General features: G+C 38.3%; 1 protein-coding gene across 2 annotated transcripts in view; it reads right to left on the minus strand.

Moving 5' to 3' along the window:
- Nucleotides 1-686: 686 nt before the first annotated feature.
- Nucleotides 687-15,758, minus strand: part of ZNRF2 (zinc and ring finger 2) — a 42,075-nt gene continuing 27,003 nt past the window's right edge. Inside the window, exons 3-5 of one of the 2 annotated variants that reach the window (XM_031940476.1) lie at nucleotides 10,582-10,687; nucleotides 8,400-8,475; nucleotides 687-6,751 (exon numbers count right to left, since the gene is read on the minus strand). In XM_031940476.1, coding sequence (XP_031796336.1) covers nucleotides 8,418-8,475; nucleotides 10,582-10,687 — 164 coding nt within the window. In that variant the 3' untranslated portion in view covers nucleotides 687-6,751; nucleotides 8,400-8,417. Of the gene's footprint in view, nucleotides 6,773-8,399; nucleotides 8,476-10,581; nucleotides 10,688-15,758 lie in introns of both variants that reach the window. The other variant, XM_031940475.1, reaches the window with a different exon arrangement.

Consider the following 15,758-nt stretch of genomic DNA (forward strand, 5'->3'; position numbering starts at 1 on the left):
AGGTCTAAGAGATTTTGTGTAATTGTATTATCCTGAAACCTAAGGGCATTGAAATGTTACCTTTGTCTTTGTGTCTTAACATGTGCGCGTGCGCACACATACACACACACACACACAGAGTCCATGGGGCCCATGTTATTTCATACCAGGCCATAATAGCTTCAAATGGGTATTCATTTTTCTGCAAATAAGTGTGACTAACAGTGATATCATTTGATCCTCTTTAAGAATGAAGGTTAACCAAACTAAATGAGTGTGATGCACTTGAAATGGCTTGCTTTAAAGAGTCGATGTTTGAAAACCAAGTCACTTTCTGAGATCTGCTTAATAAACTCTGAAGGTGAGGTAAAGCGTTTTTCACCAAATCTGGCAATTACCATATTTACTGCAGATTAATCCTAATGAAGGTGTTCTGAAAGCAAAGTATCCAACCTGCGGGAATAATACTTGCAATTTATGGGTTAAGCACAATGACTTTAATTAGATAACATCTAGGAAACCTAATGGAGTTTCTATTCAAAGTTAAGGATTGTCACCTTCTAGTCTTATATCAAAGCCTGCCATTTTTGTTCATATATATGAATTACGGTTATCCAGTTTCTAATATGGGATGGTTGACAAGAAAAGAAATGAATTCAGTGGAATGGTATCAAACCTAATGAAAAAAGGACAAAGAAAAAATTAAGTAGAAAGCAAAATTTTTATTTCTCTGAAACTTTTGAAACAAAAGTAAAAAAGTGTAGAGCGTCAATTTAAAATTCGACAATCGATTATGATTCCACATCTCAATTCAGTAGCACCTTTCCACTTGGAGCTCCCCCATTCTTGGTGTGCATGACAGTGATGACCTAAGCTTTGTCCATTCCACACAGTCCCTGCTGCTGCCAGTATACTGTAGGCTCACCATGGCTTCCTAGAGGATGCATGCCCTTCTCCCATCTGCTCTTATCTTCCAACACAGATTGGGGGGGGAGAGAATCTGAAAAGTAATCTTCCAGGGGCCACATTTTACTAAAGCTCATACTAGAATGGTCAGGGAATTCTGGAAGTGGAAGGGATCTCAAGAGGTTCTCTTGGTCCAAATCCAAAGAAGAATAAAAATGCCCTGACAAGTGATCAACTTTGATTGCCTCTTGCTATCACTACTTAAAAACCTAATTTTGTCCTTGTTTTCTCATTCTTAAATTGTGTTCCCATGCTCCCGTGCCCTGGTTCCTGCTTTGCTCTTTAATACATACTGGCTTCCCATCATCTTCTTAGACAGCTCTTCTCCTCAATGGCATTGTTTGTGTCTTCAAAAGTTACATTTATAAGCTGTGTTCATCCTGGCCAAATCACTTGGCCTATCTTCCTGTTTATAAAACTGTAAAATAGGAATAATATCTAGATCGTAGAAGCATTATAAGGATCAAATAAGACAGCTTAAAATAAAGTGCTTAGCCCAGCGCCCAGCACATAGGTAGCTAAAATGAACAAAAAAGTCATCTGCTCAAGGTCATGCAATCAGATTTACCTACAGAATTGAAACTAGATCCCAGAACCTGATTCTTTCTACTACATAACAAGTTTGCTTACATTGAACAAATTCAATTGGAAATCCAATTAAAACTAAAATGGGCTAAACACACCTCCATAAGAAAGAAACCTTGAGAACTCGTAACATACCTGTCATTGCAAATTGTGCTTCAAAAGATTTATTACATTTTCTTTACATAATGGAATGTTATTAAACATACAACCTAAAATCAAAAAATATTTTATGATTGTGTTGGCAGACTGTCAAAAATCCCCACCATCTTAAGCCTTCAAATCATGTTTCAATCACAAAATCTAGAAGCAGGCACTACATTCAACAATTCAAATGTTACATTTGTTTAAATTTAAGGTAATGAAGGAAGACCATCACCACTAAAATAACAATTATTTTTTAAGTGATTTACAGTTTTATCTAATACCTGTCAGTATATTTGTTGGGTTAAGTGTGCAAAATCAAATACTCATATTATCATGTAACATTAATGCTAAGGGGCTCAGTGTCCCAAACTTTTCCAGTTCTGTATTAATGGTGTTTTGGGACACAATCTAGAGACAAGTTAAAAATATATTCCCTCAAAAGTCTTCTCTCCTCTTTCTACCTTAAAATATTTTGACACTTTGGCAAAATCACTAAAAGAATAACGTATTCAAACGCCTAAAGTGGATGCCCTATTTTAGTTGGAACTCAGGAGATACGAGTTAATTTGCTACTTTTAATAATGGAAACCTTATGCTCCCTTAACAGTATTACTCTAGTAAATTCAGAAGAGCTAAAAGGAAATGGCAGGGAACATTACCAACAGAAATGAAGTCATGATCACACATTTCCTTTATTTTCAAACAATGATACTCATGGCAAATTATTTCTAGAGAAATAGTGGGATTTATTCTCCTAAATCCAATTGGAAAGCGTCATGCAACTATGTCCAAGGGCAAACCACCCCCCCCACCCCCCACCCCCGCCTCCTGAGTGCTCAGTGTGGTAGCAAGAGGCCACGGGAGATAATAAAGGCCTAATACAATGTGTATGTGATGGCTACACAACAAATGCTAGTTAATAAAAACTTTATTTTAGACTGTTAACTACTTTCCTAGTGCCTCTATGTGAAGTGGTTACCTAATTTTCGATACAAACCATCAAGACCCAGCAAGACGTCTTCAGATCAGAAACTAGGAGGGAAGATGTGAATCTCAAAGTTAAAAGGGCAATGCCCATAAAAGCCTGGTATGGGGTGGTCAGAGGGCTCCTTCTGGAGTTTATCACATCCTATGCACACACACCGGGGATCTGAGGGACGCCCGGCAGCCTAGGCAAAGCTAGCACATGTCAGCAGCCAGGTCTGTTGGCCAGGGTTCCAGCACACACGTGCCATCCAGTCCCTTATTTCTGGCATCCTCTCAGAACCATTGTGATGGCTACTGGTTGAGGTAAGATGGCTTTAAGACCATTAACACACTTGTTCCCAATGACAAAACCAAAGATTAATGCACCTGATTACCTTTGGTGCTAGAAGCTATTAGCAAGCCGAGTTGGCTAGGGAGGGGACATATTTCCTAATAAATACAGTCATTCTTTGTTTCAAATAGAGACCATGTGGTTAGGCAACATTCCGGGTAAAGATGTTCACTCAGAGCTTCAAGCTGGGGATTGTTTTGTCTGAGCAAAGCAAACTAACCTGCTGTTGCCAGGCAAGGACCACAAAGAAATTTGGATGGCAGTTCCCTTTAGAAACTAGCAAGCAGTAACCTATCAGGATAGAAAAGAAAATGAGGGGGGAAAACCAACAACCTGATAATCAGCCAGTGTTATGCACAAAACGCAGCAGTCAGTAGTTATACACTACAGGAAAGGGGATGTAGGGGTTGGAGCCTGACATTGCCTAGAAATGTGGAAACCTCAGTTTCTCTGCCACTGGTGCTAGTCTCTTTCAATTGCTGTCACATAAAAGGCTTCTTATTTCAAAATTTTAGATCAAACACCTAAGAGGGATTGAGATCCAGCAGGAACTACTCATTTGTTTTGATTTACTCCTAGCATGTGCTTATTTTATTTAGATGCAAAAGTTGATGTCAAAAAAATGTCAGTGTAGTGGGGGAATGCCAATGGCCAGTTAAATTCAATTATTCTGTTTGAAAAACCCAGAGTTTACAATATACTTCGCCTTACAATCTCACTTGTTGTTATGCCTTCCACACTCCTTGATTAGGAACAGTAAGTATAAGTGACATTTATCTGTAATTTAGTCTTTTATAAGGTGGCAAAACAAGTCTTCACTTGTTTCACATAAAGCACTAGGATTTACAAGCACTTTCACCAAACCTGTCTATCCCATATCACAGAATCTGTGAATCTTGATTGGTGATGGGAACATTTAAAGCCAATCTTAGACATTCTCATGAAAGGAACTCAAAAAATTAACTGGGCATCTGCCCTGGGGAGAGGGCCCTGAGGCACCTCTAGCTCAAGGTGTCCTTTTACCACCAGCAGCTGCTGTTTGATTTTATCCGAGTTATGGCAGGAAATGCAATCACTTTTTGTAAAATACAATCTATGCTCCAGCTTGTGCCCAAATTTAAAAAATATGCCCTTCAGAATATATTATGTTTACTGGTCTGTTTGACGATTTGACAAAACAGCTCATTTAATGGTAAAACCTGAGTTTTTAAGAAGATCTAGTTTTTCTTGCACATTTAAGCAAGAAATAGGTCCAGGAAAAAGACTGGGGAGCGATGTGTGCCGTGTGGTAAAAACTGGCAATCAACACACTATGGAGCCAGGAGGGACAGACACTATGACAGAACATGTGCAACATGTGGGGAAGGGCGAGACATTTTGCTCATTTGGGCTTTCAGCTCTCCCTCCATTTTAGCCAGCAGGGCTGGTGGGGAGAGAGCTAGGTCTCTAAGACCTAGCACCTCTAGACCATTTACAAATGTCAAGCATTTTCCTTGGGATGTTTTTCAGAGTTTAACTGTTTGGAGCTAAAATTCTGAACTATTTAGATTTGAGTAATTTTTTTTTAATTTGCACATTAATATTACAGGAAGTCTAAATTTAAAGTAAAAATGGCAGTTTCTGTTTTTGTTTGTTGTTTTGTTTTTAAACCAGGCTGGTCCTCAGATTTCAATAGAAACTGCTCTAGATTAGTAATGAAACCCTGCTGGCTCCACAATCGACTTAGAAAACCACAAACCAACACCAAGTTAGGCTTATTTTTAATTCGGTAAACCTTTTCCAGTGATATCTGGAACTGGTCCTGGCCCAGCAGAACTAGAACACTTCAGTTCTGCAGAGAGCAAGACTAAAAGAGGCAATGAGGCCCAAGGATGTCTTATTGCAGGACACACAGTCAGAAAGGACTCAGGTCAATGTGGGTTTGACACCTACTGTCAGAAAGGAAAATGTAAAAAATAATCACCTTGAAAAAATCAGCCTGTAGGAGAACATGGTCAGTGAGCCACCCCCACTAGAATCAGTTTCTCATAGGGAACCCCAGGAGTTCTGCCCGCCACGGAGTCTCCAGAGTGTAGAAAGAAACATCCTTCACAGTCTAATTGGTTGGTAGGTGATGAGGGAATGATTCACAAAACTGAAACCATAAAGCAGCTTCGAAGAGCCAGCATCTGAGGGAGGAATCTTGTCCTGAATCGGTTCAGGAGCACCAGGACACTGTGGTCGGATGATACAGGAGTAGCTTTGGAATCTACAATCGTGTGCAGCATCACACAAGGCATTTCACAGCAGAGTTTCAGGGGAAATGTGATCTAAGATTAGGCTCTCACAGCAAGCAATCAGAGGGGTCGCAGGGGTGAACACGTCGTCCCGGGTGCGGCGGGAGAGGGCAAGAGTGTGGGAGCCCAGACAGCAGCAAGGAAGAGGAGGAAACATTCCATCTGCTCAGAAACTGGCCTGGATGGCTTCCTTCTGAGCTCCAGCAAGTACATGTCAGAATCTTCACGCTAACTTTTTCCCCTTTGTGTTGAAAATGCAGAAATTACTTATTGTATTGATAGAAGACATTCGCTTAAATAGCCCTGATTTCTCCTCAGTTTAAACCATTCAGATGTATTTTGTGGGAACTATTATTTATTTATTCACATAATTTTCCTCAGTACATTTCCCCTACAGGACTGTTTAAAAGCCTCTGTAAATTAACATACATATGCAGCACAGTAACAATACATTAATAAATTATAAATTAACAAAATCTCCATACTTGTTTTAAAAAATTATCAAATGCTAATCTCCAGATTATCTGGAAAATGAAAGATGCAAATTGCTATGAATCTGCCATGCAAATTAAATTTGATTTTTAAAAAAAAAAAATCTATAAAATGTTCTGCAAATTATTCTGAGCTCCATCCAAACTTAATCTTAGGAACTTGGAAAACTTCTCTCCCCACATTTCAGCAGTTATTCTTTAAGTTTTCATATTTTGCCCCCACTTGGAGAGGCAGCCTGGAGATGAAAGTACAGAAAAATAATTACCTGAAAAAACAAAAATACCCGTTAAAAGAAATTCCCATTCCCGGCAGCACTTAAAACTGGTCCTTCCTTAGGAAGTTGCATAGCTGCACGGAGCTGCCACCACATTGATGGGCAGGGGCTTCTCCCTAACAAGGAAGGAAGCCATCCAGATTGAGCAGGTCTAAGGGAATCAATCCCAAATTTCACTAGGCTCTTTGAGCCACATAGGGCTTTTCACTTTTCCTTTGGAGGTGTCTGGAAGAACGTGAGATCATGGTCTGCATTCAGGAAAAAAGGTTTGACTGCTGCTCCATCACCTAGTTTGAGGTGTTAATCCCCAAGAAGAAAGTTTGAGGTCATCTTTACTTTAGAATCTGAGAATGCAAAAACTTCCAAGTTGGGAGGAAAAGAGAAAAACCCCAAACCCCTAAATCCATTTACAGCTCTAGGGAACTTAGGAAGAAGTAAATCCACTATGAAATTAGTTAACTTTGGCGTCTGAATACAAAACGTTTACCAACAGTAACTATGGGTAGACGAAGACTGAGGGCTGTGCAGCATGTTCAGAGTCCCTGCGGGGCGTCCTTTTCTGGGCACCCTCGGTACACCCAGCTCTGGGTGAGGAAGTGTCCTCGTCTCTCTGATTGTCCATCTCTATGTGATCAGTCCCATAGAACTCAGGTTTCTGGCTGCATATGTTTTTTCCCCAGAGACAGGTCCTCATATTCTCTTATGTTTTCCAAACATCTTGAAAAGACATAAGAAAACCTGTTTTAAAAACAAAAACAAAAACAAAAACAAGCCGGGCATGCTTAATTTAGAGCAGTCCCTGATATGTGTCATTCAAGCTAAGAGCATAGGATTGTTACTGACGGCCTCTGAGATGAGCACCACATCCTGCAAACATTTTGCTTTCCTATCTCCAGAATTTCAGATAAAGCTAGTATTTTACTGAATATACAAGAAATAGTTTCTGAGGCTTAATTTTCCAACACTAACTAAGCCTTGTATTGCACAGGACTGGCCCAGTGGGTGCTATTATCATTTTGGACCACTATACCTTTATAATTTCCTTCCTTCCATAAGTGAGAGACAGATTATCTTGAACCTAACAGGTACTTTTAAAAATGTTTGCTGGATAAAGTTTAGAGGGCAAAGTTTCAAAAAGAAAGTTTTTTAAAAGTTTAGTTGCTAGATAAAGTTTAAGAGAAAAAAGTTAAAAATTTCATAGTCTTCCCACTTTTTTCTACTTAAAAGCAACTTGTATTAAAATAAAATAACGGGAAATAAAAACTCCCCGTCTTCATTTTAAGCAATTATTTTGTCAGTATGGTAGGCTTTTTAAAATTAGTGTCAATCAAGTCCTCAAGCTTCTTCCATTTCTCCCTCTGCAGTTCTCTCTACATAGATGCTAACTTGGGAGTTCTCATTTCTAATCTACCAGATAGTTGTTGCTATGAAAATACTTGTTATAACCTCAATCAATTTTCTAATCAATCTAATTTGCTGGCTGGCTCATTAACTATAAACGTCCAGATTCAAAGCAATGAATGGTTGCCAGATGTTAAGCAGGGCAGATGCACAGAGCTAGAAAGTCTTCGACATCTCAGACATTTGTAAGAGGCTGGAAGGAACATAAACTTCCAGGCCAATGCTTTCATTTTATAAATGAGGAAACTGATCCAGTAGCTTGTTCCCTTGTCTAGTCCTAGACTAAAAGAGGTTCTGCTTCTTGGTGCCCGGGGCCAATTTGGGACAGTCTACAAATCCCTCATCGGAATAATATTTGCAAAGGAAAATATTATATTCAAACAGAAAAGATATTCACTTTTTAGAGCTGGACTCCAGGTGAGGAATCACAAGAATTTGGCTCTCTACCTATTGTCAACTCTAGCAGCCAAGCGGCCTTTATAAACCCCTCCCTTAGAAGGGGAGCCTGTGTCCTCTAAGAATAAAAAGGAGCTCCTCACAGCACCAGTCAGCAACCCATTTCATAAAGCCCAATGGACTGTGTAAGCAGTGAAGTTGTGTAAATTTAAAATCCCAATTTAATTTTCTCACATCAGAAGGGGGAAAGAGCCCCTACTACTCCCTAACTCAATGTTTACTGAGAAGGGCCACAAAACAAGACAATTAGCCCTGCTAATGAAAGAGCAGTGACAGACAAATTGTAATATTTAGTGTAGAAATTATTTTGTGTTTCTGTACATGCTTAGCAGGGATGTGGATCAGAACTGAACAGATTCAGTTGGTTCAAGTTTGATAAATTGTCAAAGATGTGGATAAACGAGAATTGGGATTTTTTTAATGACACAAAAAAATTAAAATGGAAAATTCTACTATAGCTTATTTTTAGAAAAAAAACTAAAACAGTAGATAGAAAAAAATTACATACAAAACAGGAATCAGACGCTTAATCTGAAGGGTGCTCAGGACAAGACCTATTGACTTCAAACCATTCGTCTATGCAGCTGAAAAAAAAGACAAAACAGAATCAATGAGATCTCATGCATCTAAACTATGACCAATATTCACAAATATTTTTCTTTTAAATATGACTACAGTAGAAAGGTTTATTGACATTTTCATTTTAAAGTTTTACAAGTTTATGGCAAATACATTTCTGTTTTTTTCTCTGGGTAGATGTCATGGTAAGTTAATGTAGCTTTAAGCATTCTCCATGAGAATTTTTATGTTTTCTTTTAGTAAAAAGATCTATACTGGTTATTAAGGGAATCACCAGGTGGATTATCTCCTAACAGTCCCTAACAGGAATATAACAGAGACATTCCCATCTATATGACTGACTCCAAAGAGTACAGGTTAGTGGATCCCTAAAAACTTGATGAAAGATCTCTAATTATATATGCAATGCTGTAACATGAAGTGAAAACTTAAGTGAACACGGGAGTACACAGTAAATTTGCTTATCAAATTTGGGCAGAATACTGGATGAAAGGAATGACTTTAGTTCAGGTTCTTTCAACTAAACCACATGGATTGACTTAGGACCCCTTAGGGCTATAAAAGGACACACTTCAAATAAGCAAAGAAAGAAGCTCTTATTCCAGGTCTGATTGTCACCAACAAGGATTTTTTTGCTGGCCTGAAAATAATGGTCATGGGGGAGGGTAAAGGGTGTTTGTTTGACCAATCTGTTCGATTGTGATAGAAAAAAGAAAAAGGAAGATGTGCATGTTAGAGGAGAATAAAGAAAATCATGGCCCATTACCATCAGAGTAGCTAGAGAGCTAAAAAGCATGAGAAAAACTGTGGACAATAAAAGGCTTTAAAAAAAAAAAAAAAAAAAAGAGGAAAGCACCTGATTTCAATTCCTGGAAAAACCCTAAGTGGTCTTAAAAGGGCTAACTGAACACCTAGGATAGGGAATGGTGATCACTTTTAAGACCTAACATGTCTTTGTCAAAAACCAGCCATAACCCTATTTGTAAGAGGACATTTATAGCTGCTTTTTCTGGAGGTTAACAGGCGAAAATTGAGGGGATGCCCATTCATTGGGGAATCGCTGAAAAAGCTGTAACATATTATTGTGACATAAGGAATGATGAAGCAGGCAGATTTCAGAAAAACATGGAAAGACTTCCAGGAACTAACGCAAAGTGAAGTGGGCAGAACTAGGAGAATATTGTACAGAGTAACAACATTGTTTGAAGAATTGTGAATAACTTGGCTGATAACATCAGCAATACAATGATTCAAGGTATTCCAAAGGACTTGGGATGAAAATTGCTATCCATCTCCAAAGAATGGAGAGTCTGAACGCAGGCTGAAGTATACTATTTGTTTCTTAAAGATTTCTTCTACAAAATAACTTAGAGAAATCTGTTTTACATGGTTACACATATATAATTTATATCAGATTGTTTGCCATCTTGGGAAGGGGTTAGGAGAAGGATAAAGTTTTTGTCAAAAAACTTTTTAAAATTAATTATTTTTACATGTAATTGGGGAGAAAATAAAACTATACACACACACATATATAAACTAGTACTAGTTTAATCTTATTTCTCATTCTTGGGGGGGGGATATCATAAAGGAGAGAATACAATAAATATAATTTATCTAGATTTTAGTAGAGTATTTGACAAAATCCAATGCAAAAGTAGGAGCAATGTAAGCTAATCAAAGGTGCATGTGCTCTGTAAGGATTTTAATGGTAGATGTTAAGTGCAATGACTGGCTGGTTGATCCAGCTGGCAGGATCCATCCAAGAAACATGGGAGAAGCCTGTCATGAGATGCCAGTCTGGATTAGGATGGTAGCAATGAGAGGAGGAAGAACTGCACGGTGCTGAAGCCTGGGAATCATAGCGTGCGCACAGCACATATGAAGCAGCAAAAAGGTGGGTCTGAGGGGAAGAACTTGGATTTTGGACACTTCTTTGATGGAAACAAGACATTCACAACCATTTTGAGATAAAATATCCATGAATATGTGATAAAATGAAGTTGCAAAATTTTAATGAATTTTCTTGAAAAGTGATGAGGTTTGAATTCTGACAATTTGGGAGATCAAGAGACTAATGTCAGCTTGTTTCCTAGTGACAAGGCACCTACCTTTTATGATAAATGCACAGACAAGGCAGTCTTGCTATCGTGTCTCCTTGCAGCAGTTCTTCCAGACATATTGCACATTCTCCAGCATCTTTACTTAGCACATCCTCTATAGAGAGAAAGAGTAAAGGAATTTAGAAAATGTAATTTACAGTACAGTCTGCATTGTGGGATAATAATACTAACAATGTCCCAAGAAGCCCCAAACTAAGCCATTCTGGGCATACCTGCTCCCAGAGCACAATGCCCCATCAACGTCAGGTAGGAAGTCATCTTCAAGACATTAAGATTTAATGAATCAATAATTAAGTCTGAACTTAAAAACTATGTCATTGGTTAGTCACGTCCCTGCACAAATGGTGGTAAGGTTCCTTCCCATGGGACAAGGACTGGATCTGTGATTTTATTGGTATAAGAACTTTCAAATAAGGAAACTTCACTAATAGAGACTGACTGACACCTCAGGCTGTTATGTTAAATGACATGTCTAGGGTCACCCAAGGCCACAGAGCAAGCAAATGTCAGAGGGAACTCCAAGGTCTCCTATTACCCAAGGATACCATGATGGCCACACTTTAATCCATAATTTAGCTGACAAGTTGTACATTTGCAATGAAAACAAAAGAAACAGTAATCATTGTTACAATGGAACAAAAATACAAATAGAAAATTAAAATTGGACATTTATTTTAAGTGCCTGTGCCAAACAGTCATGATAAGAGACAGATGGAAACCTCTTAGGGGAATTCTGAAAGGATCTTGTAGGCACTTTGAAATCAGTGAAACCAGTTTTTATAATCTAATTAATTTCAAAAAATAGTTTTCCTTTCCCTTGGTAAAGCTGTGTCACTAGTACTTTTTAAAAATCCTTGAGCCTGAATTAGTCCTTCTTTGAAAGGAAGAGAGCTTATTCTCTTCCTGAAGTCATTTAAGAAAAAAAATAGAAGCTGAAGTGTATGTACACATCCCACAGACTGCCCAAGTTAGGAGCAAGGAAGGAAGAAAACCCTTCATAGGCCACCAGCAGAGGAGAGCTGCTGTTTTAGTAGGGAAAACAAGATGTAATGAACTTTCAGTGATCTTATTAACTCTTCTGGGTTCAATTATCTCCACCCAAATGATTCCCAGATCTACACAGCCACTGCCTCATCATTCTCCTGAGTACCAATGCAGCATTCACCAGTTGCTGGCTGAACATTCTGAAGCAGATGTCTCAGAATCCCTTTCCACATTATCCCTATCCTTTTATTCTCCTAGGTTTATAATCTAAATCACCCTTAAATCTTCATTTTCTCCCACTTCATATATCCATTCAATTGTCAATTCTATTTTCTATACCTGTCCCCTTACAGCCACTTTTCTAGTTTAGGCCACATCACTTGGACCACTGTAATCCTGCCTTTCCTAAATTATAGGTCTGACTACTCTCCTGCTGCCTCTAAAGTAACTCCAATGTCCAGCACACAAGCTCCTTGCCCAGTCTGGCTCCAACTTCCTTTCTATGACCCAGTCAAAACTGCACAGGACTATCATTTTGCTCTTGGTGCCTTCAGCACAGTCTGCCTCTGAGGAGGGGATTCTCCAGGGAATCCCCAGCTTTCTTTTTCCTGAGGCAATTGGGATTAAGTGACTTGCCCAGGGTCACATAGCTAGAAAGTGTTAAGTGTCTGAGGCCAGATTTGAACTTAGGTCTTCCTGACTTCAGGGTTGGTACTCTATCCACTGTGCTAGGAGGCCTTTCTTAAACATATGCCTCACTCTGGCTCCCCTCAACCCCAATTTACCTTTGTATTAGAGTTGTTTCCCTCAATAGAATAAAAGCTTCTTGAAGGCAGGGACTTCTTAATTCCTAATGCAGTCCTTAGCACACCAATGGCTTTTAATAAATTGCTTCCTTCTTTTGCTTTGGACACTTCATCCATGTAGGTAATTCCCTATAAAAATGCAGACTGCCAAAACATTCACATCTTTTCCTGAGATTATTGTCCATTTCTTCCTGTATTCCAAGAGCTCCATTCAATGTGATTGCCAAGACACATATTAAGCACACAGGTTCATCCTATCTCTTACTTTCCAATACAATAAGCAGATACTCTTATCACAGAAATTCATATTTAGATGGTAACTCATCTCAAACTCAATCATTTTTTTGGATGGTCATCTCAGACTCAGGGCCTGGATGGCCTAGTTAATTTAACGACCTCATTTTATGAAGAAAAAAGAAGCTTGAAGACATGAAATAATGCAATAGTTGTGACGCATTCCTCCCTCCTACCATGTACCTGACAGTGATCCTTCAAGACCCAAGACCTGACCCCTAGCACTTCATTTCTGGACAGCTCTTTCTACTAACCAAATACAGCTTCCATTAAACGATGCTCTCTGGGAGCAAATGGAATTCAGTTGGATCCTTTCTATGACTTCAAGCCTTCAATTTTGGGGGCATATTCTTTACATGAATTGTTCTTGTGGAAAACAAGCCATTTATTTGGCATTCTTAAATTCAAACAGCAAGAATCTTTTACTAAATTCTCTCGATAAGCTTCAAATATTGTTATTAAGACACTTAGCAGTATTAAGCCCCTTGGAAGAACTTAATTATTAAGCCCAAATAGCTTCTAACGTTGGCTCCTCCACTTCCTTTTGGTGCTTTCTTCATCTTACGTCAAAAGAGGATAGAGAATATACTTGGATTATGCTTTTTTCTCACCTAGCTCTATATAAAAATCTAAAAATTAAAGTTATTCCAAACTCACTTCTCAAATTTCTTTTGAAACACTATACAGATGAAGTGTAAAAAGAGTGTAGATGGTTTATATATGTATATGTTACAAAAAATTGAACAGATGTTATTTCAACTGAATGCTTACAGCACTTCTGCTATAGTTGAAATGCATCAAGAAAAGTTTTCAACAATAGCCCTAAGATCAAAGCTGGAGGTGGTTAGGAATGTAATCTAGAACCAGCTGGGTGGTTAGCAGCCAGGATTTATACCGACACTCAGGGCTCTCCCTGCTACTGCACACTATATGTTTTTAAGTTAGAATCCTTCAGAGAAAGGAGACAACTAAATCTTTATGCAACAGAGCAAAGACAGCACTGGTCCCAGATAGAAATCACTATCGAAAGATAAATTGGGTCCTAGTCTTTAGAATTAAAGATTGATGACTCTAAAACTTGAATATCACCTTAATACAGTGGAAACATGCTCATTAATAATGACTTCTAAATTTCAAGACTCACATCGCCACGTTTGAAAATTCACCAAGATTGATGAACAATTTTGTTTCTACTTGATCTTTAGGAAAAAAAAAAAGATTGATTCTACTTTTAAAAACTGCACTCTATATACAAAAACCTATGTTTTTGTCAATAAAGATTCATAAACATGACCTACTTTAATTTTGTTCTCACTGTTAAATTACTTGAAGCCCAAAATACTTAATTCAAAACAGCCAATATGCAAAATTAAAAGTGTTTAGCACGTCCAAGCAAATGCCTATATTGTTACTGCAGATCAAGGCAACACAGAAGAAAGCCAAGAGCCAAAAGTCTGAAAATTAAGAGGCAGCCAAGAAAACCCCATGCGTAATTTCATAACCATCGTGAAATTTAAGCTCAAACACCCCAACACATCAATGAGCTCTTCTGCAATATAAAACAAACAAACAAACAAGCACTATAAATCTGGATTAACATCAGGCATTTTACCTGAAGATTTATTTTTTGATCTTGAACCCTCAATGATAGCAGTAGAAAACAAAAGCAGCTGAAATGTGAAACATTTCCTAGAAAAACCAAGAATTAAAATAAGTTTACATCATTAGTAAGAAGCAATTATATAAAGAAAACTGGGGGCTCAAGAGAAATGTAAACACTGTATTTTTAAAGGAAATTCCTTATCCAGATAACCCTAGATTTTACTGTAAGAAATAGGCAGCAGCAGAATAACTATTTTAACATATTTTTTCCTATCTGGAACCCTGTGTTGCTACTCATCTGCAAAAGATGAATTGTTTAATTGCATGTAACAAGAGAGTTCTAGAACTCAAACCATTTCCCCTCCAAATTAAGACAGACAAAAGACAATTCAGGAGTCTGTTTTGACATGCTGTCGTTCCCAGTAGAGTGTGAGGTACTTGAGAGCACACAGTAAGTGCTTCAAAATTCAATAAATCATTTTCTCTGGCTTTTTTGTTTTTAATCCATCCTTTAAGAGAGAAATTGGGCTTGGTATTCCCAAAGGTGGGTTTTCTTAAACTGTAATTCATGGAACTACTTGAGGGGACTATAAACAGAGAGCTGGGATACTAGAGGACAAACCAACCAATCTTGTTCTCTTTTGGTCAGGGTTAAGACTTGGCTTTTTAAAAAATTTCTGATATCTAGACAGGGGACCTAAAGCTTCACACTGCCACGGGATAATGACACTAGGTTAGGAGGCCCTCAAACCAAGCATTGGAGCACCGATGTGCAGGATAAGCACTTTACAAATCTCATTTAATCCTTAGAACAAAAGGCAAGACTTGTAGGGACATACTACTGTCTTTTGCAATTAAGAAAATTGAAGCAGAGAGAGGTTAAATGATTTCCATGTATTTTAGTTTATAGTTTTCTTAGCTCAAGCCCACCACAACGTGATCCCTTGCCTCAAAGATGGGTTTTTGGGAAAAGGTTAGAGCCAGGCTAAGAGAGCTAGTCAGATGTGTGAGGCTTCCTATCTGATTCAGGAGCTCTATGGAAGTCTGCTCAGGGCTAGAATGAATCACTACATGCATTCCATCTGAATCTAAGATCCCCAGCCTGGTACTGCATGTTATTGTGTATCGGAACACTAGGTTTTACTCTCATCTCAGATACTAACTAGAAATGACAGTGGTAAAATCACTTCCTCTACAAAGTAGGCATCTATCTCAAAGGTTGACAAAGCATAAACAAGTTAAGATCTATAAAAAACTTTGCAAACTTCAAAGCAAAATTCTCTATTAGAGAATGATTTGATTGAGCCTCTATTTGAATTCAATTTGATCAAGAACAGAGATGTGAAGATTCCCCCAAGGCTTTTCAAGAAGGGTCAACTGGAAAAGGGGTAGGGAGTGAAGATTTATAGCAAGTCATCACATGAAAAGTTCAGGAAAGCATTTAAGAGCTGCACTGGGCCTTCAGGATAGAGATCTGGC

The sequence above is a fragment of the Sarcophilus harrisii genome, chromosome 5, assembly GCF_902635505.1.
Source record: "Sarcophilus harrisii chromosome 5, mSarHar1.11, whole genome shotgun sequence".
In the NCBI taxonomy this organism is placed as follows: Eukaryota; Metazoa; Chordata; class Mammalia; order Dasyuromorphia; family Dasyuridae; genus Sarcophilus; species Sarcophilus harrisii.